At 47.6% G+C, this 13,743-nt stretch overlaps 1 protein-coding gene across 2 annotated transcripts; it reads left to right on the forward strand.

Annotated features, from left to right (window-relative positions):
- Nucleotides 1-242: 242 nt before the first annotated feature.
- raver1 (ribonucleoprotein, PTB-binding 1) lies at nt 243-11,986 on the forward strand. 2 transcript variants are annotated; one of them, XM_061225236.1, is made up of 13 exons: nt 243-651; nt 2,820-2,886; nt 5,086-5,555; nt 6,566-6,757; nt 7,590-7,710; nt 8,195-8,295; nt 8,785-8,863; nt 9,138-9,268; nt 9,360-9,554; nt 9,644-9,712; nt 9,803-9,901; nt 10,036-10,104; nt 10,359-11,986. In XM_061225236.1, the coding sequence occupies exons 1-13, from the start codon at nt 325-327 to the stop codon at nt 10,503-10,505; spliced, it is 2,067 nt and encodes a 688-aa protein (XP_061081220.1). In that variant the 5' UTR covers nt 243-324; the 3' UTR covers nt 10,506-11,986. The 2 variants fall into 2 exon arrangements, with proteins under 2 accessions (XP_061081220.1, XP_061081219.1); XM_061225235.1 differs by having other exon boundaries at nt 244-651; nt 9,800-9,901.
- The last annotated feature ends 1,757 nt before the right edge of the window (nt 11,987-13,743 follow it).

Genomic DNA, 13,743 nt, shown 5'->3' on the forward strand with positions numbered 1-13,743 from the left:
TTTCCACAGTAGCAATCAATCACAATGATTTCCTCCATGTATACAATTAAAGTATCGATATTGGTATCGGGATACAGGCCTTGGTATTGCTTGATATCGGCTAGAACAGAAAATCGGTGGTATTGCCCATCCCGACAGAACTTTTTGGGAGGTTCAAATCGGGCACGTGACCTTTTCCCCACCCCGTACGTGTAGTTTTTTGAAAAAAATCAAACGGCAGCTTCCCTCCTATCCAATCATCAGCCGAGTTACTCCCACGTGTGTATTGTTTAAACTGCTCGAGCCTGTTAGTAGCAGTGCTGTGATTGAAACCTGTATAGCTGAATGATGGCAGCCGCGGTGTCCGTTAACGTAGCAGCCAGAGAAGAGAACTCCAGCGTCGGGCCCAACTTCACCGCTCATCAGTTATATGGTCACTGTGACGCCGCGGCCGAACATGGGGAGTGGGCTTCAATGGCAGGCAGTGAGCCCGATGGAGAACCTGGCGACGAAGAGGCATCCACGGGAGAGGAGGGCCACCGGAGAGTCGATGAAGAATTGTCGGTGCTGAGTCCGAGTGAGATAGAAAAGCGTTTGGAAAGAACACGCCGGGAGTTTTACAATCGCCGAAAAATTATCATTAAAAATCTGCCGGCTGATATCAGCAACCAGGCAAGTGAATTTGCCAGAATAACACAGACGCGACCGTTTACTCGTTAAAAGTTATTGTGGTGGCTCAATCATGGCAGCTGAACTAGCGAAATGTGGATGGGTGGCCCAATTGCATCAATTTTTTAAACTCGCCTAGCTAGCATGGAAAGTTAGCTAACATAATTAGCAGTGTATTACCGTAACTTCGAGCTTGTTTCGAACTAGCCAAATGACTAACTGGTTAATTGGCTGGCTAGCTTTACTGATAATGTTTGCCACTAAACACTAGTCTGGTAACTAAGTTAGCAAATCACTAAATTAGTTAACTGGCTAGAACTAATATAACATTAGCTATCAAGCAATCGTGTTTGGCTAGACTAACGTTAGCTCGCTTGTTGTATGCCGTTTCGACCAGATCAAAATGGTTGAATGATCGTAACGAGTTTAACGTTAACTTAGCTGCGCTCATGGTATGCGTAGCTATTTATACTAACATTATGCTGACTCAACTTTTCACGTAGCTAAGGTTTAGGGAGTGAAATAAGTTAACGTTAGCTAGCCATCAAACTCGTTAACACCTTAATCAGCCTGCGATGACTAGCTAAACATTGACAAATGCTTAAGTTCGTTAACATTAAACCTTAGAACGGTCTAACTTTAGCTGGTGTGTGATGCCAACGAGTGGTCTTCACTAGCGTGGTGGATTCAGCTGTCGGATCGAGTAAACGTTAACTTGTGCTGTTTGCCAAACTGGCTAACGTTAGATGCAGAACCATGTGTGTTTTGGAAGTAGCTCGCTAACTTGAGTGGCACTCGATGGTGACGCTAACCATGCATTCTAACGTTAGCTAGCTAGCATGATTCATGTAGAATGGTGACTCGTTTTTGGACTTGTAAGTTATGTTAATTGGCTATATTGATAAGTTAACTGGTAGCGTTAACATTAGCTAACAAAGCTTGTGACTGCGAGAATCTCCAATAATCACTCATGAAATTGTTTAACTTCAATAGTATTAGGGTTATCTAGGTTCGTATTAACCGTTTTGTTAGTTGGGTAACGTTATAACTTGGGCTGCCTTTAGCTACGTGATCCAGCTGGCTCCAGCGAATGTCAAGTTATTGTGCCTGGCTGAAATAAATCTGCCAGGCAGTGGCGTGGGTAAACTTGCGTAACAAACCTTGTTGCTACCTACAATTGCCTGTTAGCTGTAAAAAAAACATTAAATATTTGCTTGCCTCCGAGAAAAAGTAATGGTTGGCAACAATATAATAAACGGATTTGTCCGACTGTCCAGTGGCATGATGTGCCACGAACATGCCTGATCCCTGGAGAATGACCCTCCGTGAGCCTGGGGCATTGTTTGGCAGGATGCATGCTGGGAGTTCCAGATGGGAAAGCCGTTGATGACAACGCTACGGCTTTCACCTGCTGCAAACTGCAAAAGAAAGTGCTAGACTGCTTGTGTGTGCGCGCACCACACAGTGACCTGGCTTTTCGAAGGTAGCACAGATGTGCAATTTGGCTGTATTATCCACATGACTAGGAACCAGATTGGAAGAACAAACGTATTTTGTCTCCAATCACTGGCAACATGTTTTCGCCCGTTGTTCAGTAAAGCTTTGTTCGTACTTTAGTCATGTTTCCACGAATGAATTGCATCAACTAAGCGATACTGTACGTGAAGTTTGATTTGCTTGTCCCTTTGGTGAAATGTGGATTAACCGTCATCACTGCTGTCAGTGTAGAAAGGAATCTTGGTGCGAGCACAAAATACATTGTTCTTCAACCAAATTAAGACAACTAACACAATGGTGGGATTACTGGGAGCGAGGCTGATGGCAGGGGGAGAACAAGGGGCATCAGTACACAAAATGAAAAGGCAGCTGAACTCCACAGTTCAGTTGCTCATTTGGATAAATCCAAATCCCTTGATTTGCTGCTCTCCTCCCTCTGCCTCGTTTATTCAGGCTCCACCAAACATCCCAGCTAACCCAAAATGTTCTTGCGTTGTTGCTGTCGTATAGCGGAAATGTTAATCCGTTGACTGCACGTTTTGGTAACATTGTGAGAACGTTGTTAGCTGGGATGCTACAGATTCCTCTTCTCCAGACATGCTACTCGCTCCGCCCCGTGTGCTGCCCTGTTACTCACGGTCTGCGGCTCGCTGGGCTTTCTCATTCTCCCTCAGGAGGTGCATGAGCTGTTATCCGACTATGACCTGAAGTACTGCTTTGTGGACAAGTACAAAGGAACTGGTGAGTATGTGAAGCGCTGTACACAAGGGGAGCCCCCCGCGTGGAGCCCCCTGTAGCCGATTCGTCTGTCGGGCCCATTAACTTCTCTTCCTGCTTATAAATATTAGCAGTCAAACTCCTCGGAACCATTTGGGGAAAATGATATTTCTGTATGAAATCCTCATTAAAAAAGTTGATGCACCTTCAGGCAGGCAAGTGAATGCTGGCCCAATTTCAGTTCACAAAATTCAAAACGCTGTTTAAAGTAATTGTAAGAAGACTTGAAAGTGCGGTTCACCCAAAAAGTGAATTGTGCAAGTTGAAATGTACTAGTGTTATCTATCCATCCATGTAGTTGGGCTGCGATTTGAGTGTCCTATATGCCTTGCATCAAGAATTTAGAAGGAACTTTGCAGCATGGCGTCTTTCCGAATACAATCAGGTTACAAGGTTACTCGCAGACATCTCAGCGCTTCATTTGTGCTCCGTTTCATGGAGAACTGCTTCTACCTGAATTACGCCAAAGCTTAATTTGCTCAGTGCGAATGGCACATAATATTGCCATTCTACTATGCATGTCATATTATGTAGTGCAGGGGTGTCAAACTCCAGTCCAGGAGGGCAGCCGTGTCTGCAGGTTTTTGTTTCAGCACGAGAGAAACATTCAAAGTCTTTAGTTGGCTACAGAGTCCACACCTTGTTCTCAAGGCCTTAATTGGTTGCTGAATCAAAGGAAAACACAAAAACCAGCAGACACTGTGGCCCGCCAGGACTGGAGTTTGACAACCCTGATGTAGTGTGTCGCTAACGGCTTGCTACATTGCCTCTACAAGAAATGATGGCATTCTGCGAACCATCTTGTCGCCTCCACTCAAGTTTCTCGCTAGTCAGTTTGCACCAGATACGGTTACCGTACTTGGGGTCGAAGTTACATACGCATTATTAAAAGCATGCGCAAATTAACCTTTGGATGTTTGAGTAACCGTGGCATTATGGCTGGAAAGAGACGTTGCTTCTGAGTTCAGTGTTCATTTGTGGTGCATTTGAGCACTGCAAAAATATGGGTCCTTATAGGTCCGTTGTGTAACTGCATCAAGAACTTGTGAATCTCAGCGAAACTGGATGCACATAGATGGTCTTCTGGGTAACTGGAAATATTCTTTAATTTAATTTTTATTTTAAAATCTTCACACATTTGAGCTTGTACTTCGTTATATATTCTTAAAGGATAGGTTTGGCGTTTTTGAATGCATCCCCTATTTTTGGATAGTAGTTGAGATCACTGATTTCTCCGATTGCTTAGAAATGTGTAATAAAAAAAATACCCTTGTGCAGCATCCTCAGACACAGGTTCCAAAGGCATGCATTGAGGGTGAATTTTGCAGCCTTCAGAAACCATGTTAACCTTGTCTTTTGAAGAGTGGGAAGGTCACAGTATGTTCCTAATAGTCTTGCGATGTTCTACTGAGAACATAAATTAACATACTGTGAGCTTCCTACTTTCAAAAGTTGCTTTTTTTCATGGTTTGTGAAGTGAAATTTGGTATTCACTACTTATGATCAAAGAAAATCCAAAAATAGGACCTCAGTTCAGGATGTCCATACCTATCCTTTAGCTTTGAATGGCAAGCAAATGCCACCATTACACCTTCTCTTAAACTCAGGTTGACATTAGTTTTAGTGGCTGCTGAACATGTCAGACTTTTGCTAAAGAAGTAATAATTCTGGGTTGTTATCGCTATAGGTAAGGTGAAATGCGGTGTGGGATGTAAACGTGTGTGTTAGTTTAGGTCTCCCTGCAAGCTGTGCTGTGTTCCCGGTCACGGGATGTAAACGTGTGTGTTAGTTTACATTACATTACATTACATTAATGGCATTTGGCAGACGCTCTTATCCAGAGCGACGTACAGTTGATTAGCCTAAGCAGGAGACAATCCTCCCCTGGAGCAATGCTGGGTTAAGGGCCTTGCTCAAGGGCCCAACGGCTGTGCGGATCTTATTGTGGCTACACCGGGATTAGAACCGCCAACCGTGTGTGTTAGTTTAGGTCTCCCTGCAGGCCGTGCTGTGTTCCCGGTCCCGGGATGTAAACGTGTGTGTTAGTTTAGGTCTCCCTGCAGGCCGTGCTGTGTTCCCGGTCACGGGATGTAAACGTGTGTTAGTTTAGGTCTCCCTGCAGGCCGTGCTGTAGCGGTGTGCTCTCTGTTCCCCCCCCCTCAGCGTTCGTCACCCTGCTGAACGGCGAGCAGGCGCAGTCGGCCATCCAGCAGTTCCACCAGCGTCCGCTGCGGGAGCGCGACATCTCCGTGCAGCTGCAGCCCACCGACGCCCTGCTCTGCATCGCCAACCTGCCGCCCTCCTTCACCCAGCAGCAGTTCGAGGAGCTGGTGCGGCCCTTCGGCAACCTGGAGCGATGCTTCCTGGTGTACAGCGCCTCCTCGGGCCACTCCAAGGGCTACGGCTTCGTGGAGTACATGAAGAAGGACTCGGCCGCGCGCGCCAAGTCGGAGCTGCTGGGGAAGCAGCTGGGCGCGCGCATGCTGTACGTGCACTGGACCGAGGTGGGCTCGGTCACCTACGCCCTGCTGCACTCCCGCTGCCTCTGCCTGGACCGGCTGCCCTCGGGCCTGCTGCACGGCCAGCACCTGAGCCAGGCCCTCAGCCTCGCCTACGCGCCCCTCTTCTGCCAGGTGCGCGCCCGCCTACGCACGGCTCTCTTCTGCCCGCCCGCAAACTGTTGTGTATATACACACGCGCGCCCTCTTGCGTACAGATTGCGTGTAGTGCCAGTGGTTGTCATTGGTTTCTATTATTCCTCGAATGGATTGACCTTTGCCCCGATTTCCCTGTGAATGCTGCACGTTGCCGTAGCAACGGCCACCTGATTGTCAGAGGTGCAGTTGGACATTGGCCTTTCTGGAACAGGAAAGAGTGACAGTTGTGCCTTTATGCGGTCTCCTGCACGCACTCCTCTTCTGCCAAGTGTGCATATATGCGCATTCATTCACGCACGTACACTGGCTCTCTCTCTCTCTCTCTCTCTCCTCTCTCTCTCCTCTCTCTCTGTCGCACGCCCACCTCTTCTGTCACCGTTCACATACTGCTTCTCAACTGTGACATTTCATTTTTGTTAAATGTAAATCAGTTAATTTTGATACCTTCTGATTCACTTGCAATGCCACAATTTATGGAAATAACAATGCTCAAAATGGCAGTTTGAACAGCATAGAATAAATGGAATTCTCTTAGATACCCACCAGCCCCCAATAAATGCAAACTAAATTTGAGTAAATATTGAGAAATCATGTAGCAATTCAAATTGATTAAAAACTTTTAAAAAAATTGTATATATATATTTTTTATATATTACTTCGATTGAGGTAAAATGTTATGCTATAGGTGCGTATATACCAGTGCATAATTTCACATTCTGAAATCTGATGTCTGTATAAAACAATCTTCCTCATGTGCGGTATACATTATTACTTCATGGTGTGGAAAGTGATTGTGGGTCAGATGTTCACTGTACAGGTCGGGTATATTGTATATTCCCTTCTTCACATGGCTGTATTTGGGCTGTGTGTGTGTCTGCACTATAGACTTCCCTTCCTCACACGGCTGTATTTGGGCTGTGTGTGAGTCTGCACTATAGACTTCCCTTCCTCACACGGCTGTATGAACTGCGCTTCTTGTCTTCCAGCTGGCCCAGGGGCAGGATGGTAGTTTCCACCGTTTTGCAGTTCTGGAATTTGCCACGGCGGAGATGGCGGAAGAGGTCCAGAGGGCGACTGACGGGCGTGCGCTGGGCGGGACAAACATTCGGGTTTCTTTCTGCGCCCCAGGGCCCCCTGGGAGGAGCATGCTGGCTGCCCTCATCGCTGCCCAGACAATGGTATTCCCCCTTTTACTCTTTCCTCATGCTTTTACACTGTCCTGCTGCCCTAATGCGCCATAGTGCTGCTTTTACACTGTCCTGCTGCTGCTCTACTGCACCATAGCGCTGCTTTTACACTGTCCTGCTGCTCTAATGCGCCATAGTGCTGCTTTTACACTGTCCTGCTGCTCTACTGCACCATAGCGCTGCTTTTACACTGTCCTGCTGCTCTAATGCGCCATAGTGCTGCTTTTACACTGTCCTGCTGCTGCTCTAATGCGCCATAGCGCTGCTTTTACACTGTCCTGCTGCTCTAATGCGCCATAGTGCTGCTTTTACACTGTCCTGCTGCTCTAATGCGCCATAGTGCTGCTTTTACACTGTCCTGCTGCTCTACTGCACCATAGCGCTGCTTTTACACTGTCCTGCTGCTGCTCTACTGCACCATAGCGCTGCTTTTACACTGTCCTGCTGCTCTAATGCGCCATAGTGCTGCTTTTACACTGTCCTGCTGCCCTAATGCACCATAGTGCTGCTTTTACACTGTCCTGCTGCTCTAATGCGCCATAGTGCTGCTTTTACACTGTCCTGCTGCTGCTCTCCTGCACCATAGCGCTGCTTTTACACTGTCCTGCTGCTACTCTACTGCGCCATAGTGCTGCTTTTACACTGTCCTGCTGCCCTAATGCACCATAGTGCTGCTTTTACACTGTCCTGCTGCTCTACTGCACCATAGTGCTGCTTTTACACTGTCCTGCTGCTGCTCTACTGCACCATAGTGCTGCTTTTACACTGTCCTCCTGCTTTTTACCTGTCCTAAACTTTCTTATTTTTTCCTCTACTTTCTCAGGGGTTGAACAGAGGCAAAGGGCTCCTTCCAGAACCTAGTGCTCTGCAGATTCTGTCGAGCCTCAACAACCCGGCCACTCTGAGGATGCTGCTGAACCCCCTCGCTCAGGGCAGGAAGCAAGGTACCACAGCCGGCCTGCGACCTCGTGTTAACCTCATTAACTGCATGAACCGCTCCCCTCATATTAGACCACATTACTGGCACTGCCCTCTCAGCAACAGCTAGGGCTGTTCATTTGGCCAAAGAATGTTTTTTTAAAGTAGTTTGAAATATTTGGGTATTTATTTCAGAATTTCTAAATTGCTACATTAACCCGGCTGCCCCACAAGGGGGAGCAAGAAGGCAGGCACCGAGGCTAAAGTAGGTGTTGGGAGACAGAAGCAGGTAGCTGTGTGGGGTGATCCTCATACTTTTAGTAGGCACCCCAGAAAGGTGATAAGTGGGGAATGCCCAAACCCTATTCACCTAACATGAACGCAATGCAGACATGTAAACTCATGCTGCCCATAACTTAGCCACTGCCTAGCCTAACCGCTTTGCCCGTTGCAGTGAGATTGGCAGCTGGCTGGGGCGGGGATATGACTGTGATTGTTCTCTCTCTGCAGGCATCCTGGGGGCTGCTGCTGCCTTGCCGCTGTTGGCCAATCCCGCGCTCTCGGCTGCATTGCTGCAGCTGCTGCTGCAAAACCAGGCCCAGATGCAGCAGGTACCGAGCGCTTCTGTCGGTCTCATTCGGGTTGTGTTGCAAAAACACCCTAACAACTCATTATCTGTACTAGTTCTATTTAAAACATTTTGGGAAGTGTACCTTTTTTCCGACTTACCCAGGCTTAGATGAGTTCTCTCTCTTTATTTGGGTCTCTTGGGAAACTGGTGTGATGGGCAATTCTACCTGCTCCCACTCAACCATTGCTCCCTCTCACCTGTTGCTCCCTCTCTCACCTCTCACTCATTTACCCTCTCTCTCTGCCACTCTCTTGCCCTCTCCTGTCAGCACTCTGTATTTGCGAGCCCTTTCCTATGGGCGCAGGTTCTACACGGTGAAACCCGGCTGCTGCCCTGTGTGAGTGAACTGTGTGCTGTGCTTTGCGGTGTGTTGATTCGGTGTGCGTGTGATAAGCGGCCTGGCTGGGCCAATTGGAATGCTGCGTTTCGGACTACCCTTGAATTTGTCCTGTGGTGTGACCTGTCGTAGGCGGGGCTCCTGGGTGAAACGCCAATCACAGCTCTGCCTCTTCAGCAGGGAGGGGCTATGATGCCAGACCTTTCCCCAGGTGAGGAGATGCCTTCCCCCCCCCTGCAGTTTATTACCCTTCAACACTGGTGCCCAACCCTGTTCCTGGAGATCTACCATCCTGAACGTTTTCACTTCCACCCAAATTTGGCATGCATAACTCAACTGCAGCTCCTTAAAATCTCTGGCTGCCAAAAGAGGGGGAGAACCTACAGGGTCATATATCTCCAGGAACTGGCTTGATCACTGCCCTATGCGCATTTATCCGTTGTGTGTGCTGGGTATGTGGCTGTAATGCTGTGCTCTGCCTGTAGGCGGCGTGATACCTGACACTCCAGGACCGATCAGGCCTCCCGCCATGGGCCACACCCTCCTCAGGGAGTCTCCCACGGCGCCGCCGCTCTTGGGCGGCATGCTGGGTGGAGAGGGGCCGGCCACGCCCGGGGTGAGTTGGAGTGCACGGGCACGCACCTGCACCTGCACGAGCCCAAATCCCTTTTTCCCCCCCTCGCCTCACGCTCTCGCCTCTCTTCCAGGTGTCCATTTTGGGGGAGCTGCCCAGAGTCGGGACCCCACCCCTCGCAGCACACGGTCTGTTCTCAGGTCATCCCTCGGGGGGCAACTGCAGACCGCACCCGTACAGGAAGAAGCCTCTGCCGGGCAGTATGACATCACATCGCCCTGCACGGAGCCTCCAGTGCCATGAACCGCAGTACCTGCCTGTCCACCAGGTGGGGCTCTCCCTCACTCACTCGCTGTGCTCTTCTCTCTCATCTCTTGCCTCTGGTTGTCCATCCTCTCATTGGTTATATGTCTGCAGGATGGGCGGAGCCACTTGTTTGAGGCTCAGGAAGACCTGGACCCCAACCTTCTCGGAGGATTTGGACAGGTAATGCCCCGCCTCGTTTGTATTGCCTAGAGAATTGTCACCAGTCACGTCTGAACCCTGAACTCTGCCACCTGATTCTGTTTTCAGCAGCACCTGCACCAGCCCAGCTACGCTTTTCCCCTGAACCCGCCTCTCTCCACCTACTACAGTTCCTCCGCAGTTGCTGCCCCCTCTGCCCAGCTCAACAAGGTGCGTGTGCTAGGCGTGTGCTAGGCGTGTGCTAGGCGTGTGCTAGGCGTGTGCTAGGCGTGTGCTAGGCGTGTGCGCGGCGTGTGCGCGGCGTGTGCGCGTCTATTTTGGCTGAGTTTGGTATTTTCTTTCAGGCTGTGGGAATGCCCCCCATGTCTCCGGCTAGCAGTCTGTACTCCTCTGCCCCAGGGGCCGCTATCAAGGTAGGGCCCTTCTGTGTGCGTACCATACTGTCCCCCTCTTTGTATACTTTACATATTCAATATGCACACTAAAGGCTTTTGGGGCCAAGAACACATTACATTCCGCAGAATTCTCCCTAGCTTTAAGGCTGCGTTGCAAACCGGGTTTAAGGACCCAGTCTGTTATTCATTACTGTGACTATGTGTATAGGTCTAAGTGAAGTCATTTTGCATGGGTCAAGCGTGTGTTTTTGTGCGCGTCTCTTCCCCCCCAGACGCCCGTGGGGGGGCAGAAGCGGTTGTTCTCCCGGCTCATCCCCTCCCCTGAGCCCAGCCCGGAGGGCGGCTACGTGGGCCAGCACTCGCAGGGCCTGGGGGGGCACTACGCCGACTCCTACATGAAGCGCAAGCGCATATTCTGACTGGAGGCCCCCTGAAATCCTCCGCTGCGTTCCTGCCCATGACCCCCAGGGGGAGCTGTGGCTCCTGCCCGCACCCCGGGTCAGCCTGCTGCTTTCCTCCCATTGGCCAGTTTGGTCACCTAGTGGGATATTTGTTTGTAAATATAATTTTGGTGTGTATGAATTATTTTTTTTTTTCCAATTTAATTTTTTAACCTTTATTTTAGTGGACCTTTATGTTAAATGCAGGAATTGATTTGTGCTGAAAATAGCCTTTGGAACAAGTTCAACATTCCTGCTTTTTATATATATATATTTTTTCCCCCATATGGAATGTAGTATGCCTTTCCTCCATGGCTAGCTTGCCTTGTTATCTTTCTTTTTTTCTTTTTCTTATTGGGAATCGGCATTTCTGTAAAATATAGCTTCCTGTTAGGTGTATGGAGTTTTGATTGGTTGGGAGCAGCGTGGTGTTAGACTTTGTTTCTGTGTTTCTTCTCACTTCCTCACATGGTTTTATTTTGCTCTCTTCTCACTGTTCTCCCCGGGCGTTTTTGTGTTCTGAAGCTGTTAAAGCTGTTAAAGCTGGTGAAGACGCTGTGTTTCCGCCGTCACGGAGCATCCCAGAGGCGTGGAGCCCATGTCAGTTTGCCTGGTCTCCCCACTTCGCCACTGGAGTCTAACACTGTTGCTGTTCGCCCTCCAGGCCAGTAGATGGAGATGTTTCCCCCTGCAGGCCAGTAGAGGGACACATTTCTAAGCAGTTGGCATGGCCTGCATAGGGCTTTTGGGGTTAGAGCTGGCCTTGTGAGAGCCCTATGTAATTGGTTATAGGCTGGTGTAATGTGCTGATTAGAACGCAGTGTCGGGCAGCCCTCCTGCGATCTTTTAGGTTTATAAGATTCGATTCCTAAGGCCTTTGCTTGTATTTCTGTAATTGTGGTTAGTCAGCATTTGCTGTTAATCCTATTCCATTGGGGGGGGTGATTAGAACGGCAATCCTATTTGTCAGTGATTGCTATTAATCTCTGCCGGCTGTGACTTTTACAGAAATGTGACTGGTCAGCGATAGCATTAGTCTCAGGTCCGGTATAGCCTTTATCTGCAGGTACATTATGATTGTGAAAACGCATTACCTCTGATATTTACTGCTAGTCATTTCTTGACCTGTTTAAGCCTGTGCCTTTTTCTATGTAATCCAGTTTGCTATTAACAGACTTTTAAATGCTTACCGTGTTTTTGCTGTGTACATATTGAGGTTACAGTGGTATTTGAAGTCATCGTTTCATTTAGGTGTGTGTGTGTGCTTGTGTTCTCGACTGAGTGATTATAATCCCAAAGTGAAGCTTTCTGTGTTGTGGTTGATGACTTGTACTTTGTATGGAGCAAGACAAGCTAATGTCTTTGGCTTAAACTATGCTGTGTGTCACAATCTATACCGCTATACTCGCCAGTTTTATTTTGTGCAAGGTTTTTGAACGAGTAAATGTTATTTAAATTTGTGCGTCTTATTTTATTGGTCTTCTAAGTAGCCCCTGCAGAAGTTTCAACCCCCTTGGGCTCTGTACACTGTCCAAACACACGCAGAATTGACTGCATCGGTATTGTCGGCTGATATCACTACACTGGTCCAATTGTCTTCATTCTGTGCTAATCCATTGCTACTTCTGTCCTCTGCACTGGTCCTGTTGACTAATCACTAGTGGTAACCAAGCCCCCTTCTGGGAATTACAATCGCAGAGCTTTTCATTTCATCCCTCGTCTGCACACCTGACTCTACTGGTTGGTGGCTCAACTAGCTGTTGAATGCGGTGTGCTTTGTTAGGGTTGGAGTAAAAACTCCAACTGATCATACACAATTTCTCTTCAGAACATGTAAATTAGCAAGCATTAGCCTTTGTCTACCCGTCATTGTCATACTGGATTATGTTCACATTTGCCAGTGTATTATCGAAGATGCCTTGTAATCAGATATTGCAAGCAATATAGCAAAAACCTCTGGGTTTTGCAGGGATGCTTTGTGTCTTTTGTAGGGAACTGCAAAGATGTTATTTACATATAGTGCAGGAAGTGGAGCAGACACAGGCGGGGACTTGGGGATGAACAGGGGATATACACAACGTGTAAATACACTGGCTGTGACAAAACCGATATCCCATGTGACAGGTTTGTATGTAGACGATGGGAAATTTGCACACACCGTGTTCTAGTATTAACTCTCCATATAATAATAATCTGCCATGTTGGGCCCACTGAAAAGGGGGAAGCATAGCCTAATCTCACAGCATTTATTTTTGAAATGTGCTTGCTTTTTTTTTTGGTTTGTTTTTTTACTGACCCCAGGTTCTCCATTTCTGCCTTCTTGCAAATCACGTGACAACGGTTCTGCTGCGCCCGTGAGAAAATCACTTTTGCTGAAGCTGGTGCGCTGTATGAATCTCACTAGATGTAATCGCTGAGAAATTAAAAGAAACTTGCACACGAGTAAAATTGTATACGTTTGTGTGTCGTTTTCTAGTGCTATAATAGTTCCATAATTCCTTAGGCCTATAAATAAACGCAATTGATGCCGTTTTTGACAAGCCTTTCTGACTTGCACAGTCATAATAGATCTACAACTTAGTTAAACATAATCATGAGCCAGTACACGTTATATAAGATTTGGCTGAAAAATGCAATGAATTCATGGACAGAGACTGACACGTAGTTGCATGCGTTGAAGTGGAAACTGAATCACCGTGTGTTTATGTGGAATGGACGCTCTGCCTCTACGGGGGTGACATTCCATAGTTTATATTGCAGGCAAGAGGATAACTTCATTACCTCAATGTTTGATAGATATACAATTGAACAGAGCTTTGTGATTAATATAGGCTATTACTGAAGTAGCTATCACAAAGCACGTCGACCCCCAGATTTTATTACCGAGTAGCCAGTGTAGGCTACAGTACTATCTAGGAGGGTAGAGTATCGTACTGTTGCCTACTGTGTCTCAAGATGAAGAATACTGCGACAAGCTTAACAAACGCGGAATGAGAGCTGACCGAATTTCGATTTTCCTGGCGTATTACTACATGACCACATCAAAACACATCATGGTGATAAAAAAACAGAAGCTTCGCTGAATTAAATTCGATTGTTAATACTACCTGATATGCTGTGACAGCAAATCTCTCACAACCAAGAGGATGATCAAATAGAATTTTTTGGAAAATTAAAAAAGCTAGCAGATAGCCTACTGATGTATTGAACAGAAGAG

Source organism: Conger conger, chromosome 16, assembly GCF_963514075.1.
Source record: "Conger conger chromosome 16, fConCon1.1, whole genome shotgun sequence".
Classification (NCBI taxonomy): domain Eukaryota; kingdom Metazoa; phylum Chordata; class Actinopteri; order Anguilliformes; family Congridae; genus Conger; species Conger conger.